Source organism: Rhynchophorus ferrugineus, unplaced genomic scaffold (assembly GCF_030347505.1).
Source record: "Rhynchophorus ferrugineus isolate W39M unplaced genomic scaffold, kcgeb_rfMv2 rfM6, whole genome shotgun sequence".
Classification (NCBI taxonomy): Eukaryota; Metazoa; Arthropoda; class Insecta; order Coleoptera; family Curculionidae; genus Rhynchophorus; species Rhynchophorus ferrugineus.
Genome location: NW_027472585.1, coordinates 36,985,783 through 36,996,772, shown reverse-complemented (window position 1 = coordinate 36,996,772; position 10,990 = coordinate 36,985,783). Strand labels below are relative to the sequence as shown.

Genomic DNA, 10,990 nt, shown 5'->3' with positions numbered 1-10,990 from the left:
AATTTACTAAGGATGTTCTGCCTACCAAAAATAAAATAAAATTCGGTCTCCATATGTTTGTGGCCGCATAACCTGGGAAATAATTAGAGGATTAGTTTGATTTTTACATAGCACCCCATAAAATATAAAATTTTAAACTATGTGACACTAACTTGTATATGTTAATTAGTGACAGTTACGTTGCCATGGAAGTAATTTTCTTGATAATCGTCATAGTAAAAATTATAATTGTAATTAAAATTTAAACTTATTTCTAACACCTATAAAAAAAATAATGAATTAATGTATTTAAAATAACTCATTCAGATAAAGTATTAAATTATACTTGACAAATAATCATATATTTGAATACCACTTGTTTTTAAATATGTCAAATGTTACAAATGTAAATAATATATTATCAGTTTTTAAAAAATAAAAGCTCTGATATAATACAGAATATTGTGTTGAAATAATACAATAATTTTATAAATAATTTAATTGTACTGATTTCGAAAATTAAATTATGAACTCCAATGTGTTGCAGAGTTTATTGATGATATCCACATTTTGTACAGAAAATAATTTTAATATGTAAAAAAAGTAAGTAAAGCATGGTTTCTATACAGCGGTGTCTCGGTACCATTAAATGCCTAGTAGATGCACAGTGGCTGAAAATCGATACAAAACCGAAAAACCAACGAAGACATTCTTATAAAAAGGAGAATAACACGAAGTGAAGACATTGAAAAGGTTCATTGTTGCCATGCCGTTCATTTTACGTGATCTCTGCTCTTTCCATGCAATGGCCCAATACCACAACCATACAGGAAATTATCGAAAAAGCGGGTGATATAGCAATTAACGAGTTAAAGTAAGGGAGTGAAGTGATATCGAAAGGAAAGATACGAAACATATTGCACAAGATGCGTATCGCACTTGTCGCACATCGATCAAAACAAATGCGCAAATGATTTTAGCAACAAATCAGAAGTGGGAACAATGAAGTAAAACTGTTGAAGAAAAAAATCATCTTTCACTAGCACAACGCACTTGTACACAAGTACGCGTCGGCGGTGGAAAAACCACGGCATCTACGAAGAAAATATGATGTGAGGAATTAATATTTTTAATTATTCATTCATTAATTTCTCTGTAAATTAGCCATTTAAATTTATTCCCATTCACCATAATTAGAACGGTTAATTTGTGGTTAAGAAACAAAAGACAAATATATACTTTTATATTTATTGATCATACAAGGTCTTACACAAAATATCTAGGAAATCCAAATACAAAAACAGAACGCCTCAAAGTACTGATCTATTTAGGTTACAATAATATTAATAATACAAAAATAAACTTCATTCAAACCGCAGTGGAATCACTTGAACAATACTCTGAGTACCGTGATAAATAAAAATATTATTTTGATACTTAACTGATATTATTGATGTACTTTCGATAGAAATAGAAACTATAACGGTACTTCAACAATATCATCATCACTGTCTGTGTTTAACTTTCTCTTTTTGCTGGAGGAGCCCTCCTGAGGATCTTCCACGATATCATCTAGTACCAACAAATCGTCATCTTCGCTTTCTGGTTCTTTGTGATCAGAGACTCCATTTTCTTTAGCTGTATAAGTAAGATTAATGAAAATAATAAATAAAACATACATTTAATATTCATACTGTTTGATTCCTTGGCTTTTAACTCATCAGGATTAGCAACAACTTTAAAAAATGGGTCATCTTTCTCCACCGCTTCATACTGATTAATGGCCACCGTGAGTTCATAATTTTGTAGAAAATCGTCGCATTTTAAAATGCTACCATCTACTATACCCAGATCGGACAAAACCTTATCATTATTTGCCTGAAGTTAAAATAGACCAATCAATACAACTATCCTTAATAAAAGATACAACCACCCACCTCAGTTTCACCCTCTTCGGATGAAATTACCATTACACCTTTTGCATCTAACACTACGTCTGGAGCTACCATATTTAAATGTTTTTTCAACAGCTCAGTTTCAAATTCTTTTACGGTCATTTTATTAACATTAACAAATACATTGACAAATGGTTTTGCACTACACACATAACAGTTTGGATTTGCCTAAAAAATAATTTAAAAAAAAACAATAAATTGAATAATCAAACGGAAATAATGGGTTGGGGAAGTAATTTCGTTTTTCCTGTTTTTGATTCCATAACTGCAAAACTTCTGAGGCTTCTGGGCGAAAAAATTGTCCCTTTTGAATGCTAAGGTGAAGTTCATCTTTAATAATGAAAATTTCTCAACCAACAAACTAACCAATTCTGAGATTGGCGTTATCTTCTTAAACACTCATCACCATAAACACTTAATATAACTTAAAAACAAAATATGGCGAAAACGATATTCTGGAATTTCCTTTTCAAAAAACACAATAACATTTGACTCAGTAAATGTATAATGCTACCTCTATATCTAGAATGTTAAATGGACTCTCACATTTAAAATTGTTTCAATGAATAAAAATTATTAACGATATCTGAAATCACAACTTCAAAGTTCTCAACTAGGAAAAACTAAAATTTATTTTTCCCCAATCTTATATTACTAACCTTGGTTAATTGTCGATCGGCAGCTAATACAAATTTGGAATGTACAGATTTCTGTCGTAAATAAATGGAGGGGCATTGTTGTACCTTCTCTGCAAGAATTCGGAAAGCATAAAGAACCACAAGGCCGGCAATCATTGCATTAGCAGTGGCAATGGCAGGAATAATATTACCAGCAATAGCTGAAAACAAAAAAATTGTAACAAATTATGCCTGTAAGTTACCAAAATGTCACACACATTTTATCTGGAATCTTGATTTTTGTTGAATGGAAAAAATGTTGGCTCTAACATTGGCACATGCTGTTACAAAATCCATCGCTGGTTTATCATCTTTATCCCACACTAAAAATGTTTTTCCTTCCAAATCATTCCTTAACTGAGAAATGCTCTCTGCAAAAACCTAACAAAAACAATAACATGTAATACGGTCACAAAAAAATCTTACAACTACACCCTCACCTTTGTACACTTTGAAATGGACCAAACTTCCATATCAACAGCTCTTACACTGGTCTCATCATTTTCATCTTTAGCTCCTACAACTTTTACAGCTTGCTCCCATGACAGTGGTTTTGGTGGAGTTCTCTTTTTCCACAGATTCTCTAACAAACAGCTCATTATTTTCAAAATAAAATTAAAGTTATTACATACCCATGCTTAGTAAATATTTAATATCATCATTAAAAAATTTGTTAAAAAGTTTTTCAGCATCATACTGAATGTCTTGAGCCCACTGCTTGGTAGAAACCCTTTTTATATTTCCAGATTCAGTTACACTATTTTGGCCATCTAATTTTGCTTCAGGATCCTCGGTATCTGGAGATACATCTTGATCTGGATCATCTTCCCCAAATAACTGACTGAAATATATATATACCAAAATATTATTTTATATGTTTAATATTATTAGAACACATACTTAAACAAATGCTTTGCCCATACAATACAATGTACTGGCTCTGATGGTGTATTACGTATAGTACAGCCTGGAAAACTCTTTTGTGGTGGTTTAGGCAAGCACTCATAACATTGAGTTGCACCTAAAAATAATCCATTAACACAAACTAAATACTAATTATTTTTACTTACCCTTCTTAATTAACTCTACTTGTCCAGAATATCCAGAAGTTCCAGATTCAATTAAAGGTACATCAGCTGCTAAGCACATTCTATTAACATGATTTCTTGCTGTTCTATTATCCAAAGCATTAAGTACTATGTTGAATTTCTTAAAGAAGTTGACTCCATAATCTGAGCTATAAAATATTAAAAATATTTACATCGAACTACTCATATGTTTGTTGTTTACCTCAAAACACTGTCATGGTATGCTTTAATCTTAACATCAGGGTTATGTACTAAAATGCTTTCTCTTGCAACCACGGCTTTTGGTTTCCCAACATGTTCTTTTCTAAACAAGAACTGACGGTTTAGATTACTGACATCAATTGTATCCAGATCGATCTAAAATATATCCGAAACTTAACACAGTAATAAAAACAAAACTATGTCTACTTACAATTTCGATATCTCGAAATCCAGAAAGAGATAAATTTTTCAAAATTTCACAACCAATACCGCCGGCGCCCACTACAAGAACCTTCGAAGTTGGAATAGCTTCTCTGGCAGAGGCATCAATAGAGTAAGGGATTGAATTTGCCATTTTTACAGATACTTATTTTAAAAATTATAAAATTAAATAACCGGAAACTGTTTAGAGAACTTAGTGCGATAACCTATACCGTCCTAAACACTATCAACACAAAACGAAATTAATTTTATTGAAGCGACCCTAATGAGGAAAATTTGAATGAGGTTTCTTTAAGCAAAGGATTCTAATTGTAGCATATTACCAAAAAAAATCATAGATGGCGAGCACAATCAATGAATTGTGTATACAGCAGAATTTAGGCAACCCTAAAATCATCAATCATAACAATCCAATGTATATTATAATTTATAATAAATAAATTTTTGGAAAATAATATTTTGTTCTCATTTCTAAATAGAGATGCTGAAAAAATATCAATCTGTTTGCCTGATATTTTTTTACCTATATATTTCAACATTTTTATTTTATTATTTATGGATATTTCTTCATATTTTGTTTATTTAATGTATAAACGGTTGCATAAAGTTTAAATATTGTTAAAGCGTTGTTTTTAGCCTTCAAACATAACATATATGTTATATAACATATGTATTAGGGACAGTTGTATATATATATATATAAATATATATATATATATATTTGATAAATTTAACCCTGTTCGCCATTAAATTAAATGTTTACCATTAAATATAAGGTAACATTGATATTTTTCTCGATACTATTCTGCGATATTTCTCTAATTAATATTTTATATGATAAACAAGAGAAGAAGACAATGATCTGATCAACTTCAAGCATGCATAAAATTTCAAAAGTTGGTGAAATATTGCAAATCTGCTGAAGTTGTGTTTATCCCAAGAACATGTATATATTGTGTTCCTGAGTCCTCTGGCAATATCTTAACTGCAGAGACAATAAAACAAAAAGTTCTTTATAAATTAAGCATATTAAACAACATTTATTTTCATATTTAATCGGACTATAGAAATAGCAACCTGTCAACGAGTAGAGCATAGAATAAATTAATTTGTTAGAATTTACCCTAAAAATTCATAGTTCATATTTCTGATAAATCCATCCATTTCATTTGATTCATAAAGTAATATTTTTTCAAGTAATATCAAGTATATCTTAGACATGCATATGGCATATTATTAACAAGACCAAATAATGAAATAAAACTATTAGTTAAATTAAAATTTATTTATATTTATCAGTGACAATGTAACAAACATAACAGCAATGAATAACACTTTAATATGGTTTTAGTTAAAACACCTTATCACATCAATCTGAATTACCATTTTACAATTTGAATATGTTTCAAACTATGACATTAAAAGAAAAGGTAAATCAGTTCCACTAAACAATAAATAAAAACATAATACTCAGTTTCCATGAATAGAAATCATTTGGTTAAGATTATATGAAGTAATTTTTGTGCTAAAATTCCATTAATACATTCAGTAAAATTCATTAAAACACCTCAGAATTCTTAAAGATATAGATTTTAATGGCCGGTAGTATCACAAAACTTGTATTTACAAAGTCTAATACCAGTAAATTTTCTTAATAAAAAATCAAAGAGATATATAATCAAAGATTATTAAAAGAATGTGAAAAATATTAAAAGTCGAGTCATTTTATTCCTAAGAACAAAATAATAAATGATACATAACTACATTGTTAACAATAATTTTAAAATAAATAATTGAAAAAAACATTTCAGAAATTAAATACTGTTGGCAATCTCAGTTTATATCATCATAAAAATTAATTAATATATCAAAAAAATACTATTTTTCAATAACTTAATAATTTTTAACTATACGTTTATATTATTTAGCACTGCTTATATAATGGGATTAAAGATTTCTTTTCTGGGTGTTTTTTCAAAGATAGTCAGCGAACTATACTAGATATACTAGATCTAGCTGTTGCTCCTACTTCTTCATCAGATTGATCAGGAGATATTCTTATAGCTTGATACCATTGATTAGTCAGGTCAGTCATTTGGCTTTTGCAATCCTTCAGTTCCTAATCAAAGAAATATAGTTAATATTTTAGGACAAATAATGCATAATAATAAATCACCTTAACTTACAAACTATTTATATCTTAGAACTCAATCTTTTTGGCCTTTTTTGTAACATATAACAGAATAATAACAATAGATTTGCAGTAAAATAACCAATAAAGGCACCCAGAATACAGGGTATAGGCCAATTTTGATAAGGTTTATTCCAATCTAATGGAATAATTACAGCTCCACACCAAGCACCCATGCATGTGCATTGCATGATAATGAGAAACCTTTTATAAAGTTTATCAACATCAGGTCTTGTAAGAGAAAGTAATAATGATATAACATTGTCTGGTCCCAAATGTAGACAACACGGTAGCGATGTAAAAATAGTCATTACAAGAGAAAATAAGGCAGTCTCAGATTGTTTTGAGAATACCGGGGCGCCAAAGAAAACGGCGATAATAAAAAAGGCAACGGTAATCAGAGCCAAAATAAACAGACCTTTAAACACACTTAGGATCCTTAAGCGCTTCAAATCGCATTTTTTCACATGTTTAATACTGAAATACCAACATAGACTGTATTTCAAACATTCTACAGCAAATAGAAATCCTACGAGATTAATATTATCAAAAGACGACTTATCGAATGAATGGCCCTGAAGATACACGCCCAAAAGCAATAATGGAATATATAAACATGTAACAAAATTGTTTATGGCCAAATATTTAGCGTATATATCACTACTAAGCACCGAATAATCCATGAAAACTGAAGTCCCCCTGACTCAAGACACAAATACCATGTGAGGTTAGTTTGTTATATTGACAGTTATGAAATTTGGTCATTGGGAGTTATAAAAAAACATCGCATATGCAATTACGTAAACCCTAAACTTTTTCTTACCTGTTGTGTAAATCTCCTAGTAAAAAATGGTATCAAATACTTCAGATCATATTTGGCAAACCCTTTTATACTATCAGAAATAAAGGAAACTTCCATTTCACCCTCTGTAGTTTCAGACAAATGTTCAGAATCCAACGTTTGGCCCCATTCCCTAGTTTTACTTAATGTAACTTCTCTATCTTTCTTCCTCTTCTTTAATCTTCTTGAAGGGTTCTTTGTAGCTTGCATAAACTTTAGCAATGGCATTGTGGAGCCTCCAAAGAATAATGTAGTCACCAAAACAATAATCAGGGTTGTTGTTATGATGACATTTCTGGTTTGCATACTAAAATTCAAATGTAGAGATAGAGCATACGAGATTGCACCTCGCAATCCACTGAACCACATGATAAACATCATTTTCTTAGTGATCTGGTGTTCTCTAAATCTGTTCACCAATATAGCAAGAGGGAAAATATTACAAGCTCTTCCAATCAGACACAGAATAATGCTCCAAACGATTAAGGCTGGCTCAACTATATGCTTGAAGCTGAATAAAGCCAAACCTAAATAAGCAAAAACACAGGTTTCTGCAATAAAGGCTAAGGTCCGAAGTGTCTGCTGCATTGTAATTTGGGTAACAGTTGATAAATTGAAATGGGTATAGTGTGACATCACTATACCACAAAATAAAATGGCCATAATACCAGACAGGTGAATACCTTCAGCTAAAACATATGGTGCATATGTAAAAACCAACATCATTCCAAACTCCAAGGACGGATTTTTGCGAAGATCTACATGTTTTAATAATAAAGCACTTACTAAGGCAAAAACCACACCTATTCCTGCTGATGCAAAAAACATCAAACAGAACCTCTGGATTCCTAAAACTATAGCTTCTCCAGTATTCATCAGAGGATTATTTGACTCCAAAGCTGCAGTGGTGAGAACAATAGCTATTGCATCATTGAGAATACTCTCACCGAAAACAAGCATATTTAGAACAGGATCCACATTTAAGGCATGAAAGATTGCTACAGTGGCTACTGGATCAACTGCTGAAATCAGTGATCCAAAAGCAAATGATTCAACAAAACTTAATTTATAAACTACTTCTGCTAAACCTAGAAAGTATATGCCAAAACCAATTACAAATGCAGATATTGTAGTTCCTAATATAGCAAACACTAAAATAGAACCTATATTTTGAAAGAAATTGCCTTTATGCAAATTATAACCAGATTCAAAAATTATTGGTGGGAGTAAAATCAAGAAGAATGCTGTTGGAGAAAATGCCTCTTCTTTCCTCCAGTTACTAATATTTCTTTTAGAGAGAGCACTCATGATAAGACCTATAAGCGCACCCAAAAATACAATGACTATACTTTCCGGAACATATTGAAAACCAGTCTGCAGCATAAGGTGTATTAGTAGAATTCCTAGAGCTAGTACACATAATACAAAAAAGATGGCCATGGAACTGTTATGCTCTTCCTCAGCTGATCCTTTATTAGGTAATACGGGCTCCACAGACTGTGTTGTAGATGTTACATTAATTGTTCCATTATTTCCATCTGGTGAATTTATTGTATTGTTAATATCAATGCCTTTTAACTCTACTTTTCTCAGTGATATTGTTGATACAGTAGAAGAGGGGGCAGAATTGTTTTTCTGACTTAACACAAATTTTCCCACAGTAACATTTTCAGGTTTCTTGTTTACATCTCCATTTTCTGATATATTTTGTTTTGGCACGGTTATTGTATTATTATATTTATATTGTATATCTTTGTTATCAGTAACATTTTGTAAATGTACACAGTTCCAAAATGATGCTAGACAAATAGCCAAAAATACAGCCTGATTCTTCTTCATTGCACCTGAATATAGCACTATTAAATATCTCTAATCCATATATTCACATAATATGCTGCAAAACTTTAACTTTATAGCTGATAACTTCCCAACAAAATATGTTTGGAAACTCGAACGTATTGCATTCACTTATTTTGACGTTTCACTATTTTGCACAGTACGTCATATTCTGGCAAAAAATTTTCATTGTTTGCTTTATTTAAAATAGGAATTTGTTGATGTATTTAAAGGTTTCCCACATATAACAATTACCTAAATTTTTTTATATACTTCAAATATGATCTCTGAATTAATATAAATAATTATTGAGATATATTTTTGAATTAAAAATATAAAGACATCATATACTTTAATACACATATGACAGACTATATGTAACCATGATGTAACCTTATATCATAAAGAATATACTCTATGCCATAAAATACATATTATATATATATATATACATTATCGCTAATCACTGTGTCGACAATCTCTTTAATTTACGTTATAACCATATAGTAGTTCATAGAAACTCTCTGGGTCTATAACCTGGTTGGTTATATTCTATAGTTATAACCATATAACCTCAACTTTTTCACTGATTCAACATTTATATTGTTCCCATAATAAATATGCCTATAAAAAGTAATTGGTTTCTTTCTGATGCTGGAAAATATACTACGTTTATTCTAGCAGGAATTGCAACCACTACGGTAAATTTAATGCATGTTTTACCTAATACTGTATTACTTGAAAAGTATAAAGATTTGGTTCGACTTTATAGGTAATAGCTTTTAATTATGAATTAAGGAGCCCGTAAATTGCTTATAAATTATTTTGTTTCAGCAAAGGCTTTACAGTGCCCGTCCCAGAAAAGCTTTTAAATAGATTTACAGATACATTAGATTTGTTAAAGGTAAGTTATTTATAACCAAATATATAATATATGACACATTCCAATTTTCTAGATACCACAGGCAGAGAAACTTTACTATAAACCCTTTATGGTATGCGGCTTTAATATTTTTGGTGCTGGATTTAATATAACCAAATTTGGAGTAGCAGTAGGACTTCCTCACCATTATGTATATGATAAAATAGATTTATTTGACAGAAGTAAAATAAAAGTATTAAAATAGTATATTACATAGAATAATGTTATATTACAAACATTTCAATTTTGTGTTATAGGTAAATGGGGAATCGGTAGTTTGGGAAAGTGATGCTGGTAAAGAGCTGCTAAATTCTTTGATTCTATCAGAAAATGCACAAAAATTTGCAATTGCAAGAACAATAAAGCATCAACAATCTCCAAAACTTATAATTGATACTATTTTAGGAACAGCCTCATGTTTATTCACTTATTCTTTGAGTAGGTTATTGAACGTTCGATATAATTTATACCAAAAAGCTGGACAATATAGATTTATAATGTATACGTTGGTTGGTTCAATATTTACATTGAACTATTTTCTGCTTAAAGATGCTACTCAGTTATATTATGATCAACAAATTGATAAGGAACTAAAAGATATGCATTCTATTTTTGCTGAAGGTGGTAAGGAATATTATACCAAAATTTTACAAAGAAACATTGCGTTACGGCAGCTAATGGGCAAAGAAGGTGAACAAATATATACAGTCACCGGAAATGACAATTATATGTTTAGAACTAAACATTTGCCTTTAGTTCATAGAAAAAAAATATTTGATGAAAGTAGTTCCGTAGAAAAAGAGAGTAATAAGCTTTAGAAAAATTGTTATGTTTAATATAGTATAAAATAAATTGTTGCGAAGTAACAAGTGTTTCAATATTGAGGTGTAAATAAAAACCACAAAACATTGCAATTGAAAAGTCCCTATATATTTTGTGATAAAAACAAAGTGTGATCATGACCTTGTCAAAATCAAAGTTAATTATTTTTTATCAAATTCTATTACTAAGCTGTTAAATTGAATATTTAATTACCATAAATATATTAGAAATAATAATTTTTCTATGTTATACATTT

General features: G+C 30.1%; 3 protein-coding genes across 3 annotated transcripts; 1 reads left to right on the top strand and 2 right to left on the bottom strand.

Annotated features, from left to right (window-relative positions):
• Positions 1-1,213: 1,213 nt before the first annotated feature.
• On the bottom strand, positions 1,214-4,362 carry Uba2 (Ubiquitin-like activating enzyme 2). The gene is made up of 11 exons (XM_076408834.1): positions 4,112-4,362; positions 3,902-4,056; positions 3,682-3,848; positions 3,512-3,632; positions 3,244-3,452; positions 3,052-3,194; positions 2,830-2,992; positions 2,594-2,772; positions 1,917-2,102; positions 1,674-1,857; positions 1,214-1,617 (listed from the first exon to the last, which is right to left on the bottom strand). The coding sequence occupies exons 1-11, from the start codon at positions 4,253-4,255 to the stop codon at positions 1,457-1,459; spliced, it is 1,812 nt and encodes a 603-aa protein (XP_076264949.1). The 5' UTR covers positions 4,256-4,362; the 3' UTR covers positions 1,214-1,456.
• A 1,024-nt stretch (positions 4,363-5,386) lies between these two features.
• Nhe1 (Na[+]/H[+] hydrogen exchanger 1) lies at positions 5,387-9,383 on the bottom strand. The gene is made up of 2 exons (XM_076408823.1): positions 7,137-9,383; positions 5,387-6,241 (listed from the first exon to the last, which is right to left on the bottom strand). The coding sequence occupies exons 1-2, from the start codon at positions 8,991-8,993 to the stop codon at positions 6,107-6,109; spliced, it is 1,992 nt and encodes a 663-aa protein (XP_076264938.1). The 5' UTR covers positions 8,994-9,383; the 3' UTR covers positions 5,387-6,106.
• Positions 9,364-10,781, top strand: LOC143199094 (transmembrane protein 177). The gene is made up of 4 exons (XM_076408843.1): positions 9,364-9,762; positions 9,825-9,894; positions 9,947-10,105; positions 10,170-10,781. Exons 1-4 carry the CDS (start codon positions 9,611-9,613, stop codon positions 10,728-10,730), a joined length of 942 nt encoding a protein of 313 aa, XP_076264958.1. The 5' UTR covers positions 9,364-9,610; the 3' UTR covers positions 10,731-10,781.
• Positions 10,782-10,990: the final 209 nt, after the last annotated feature.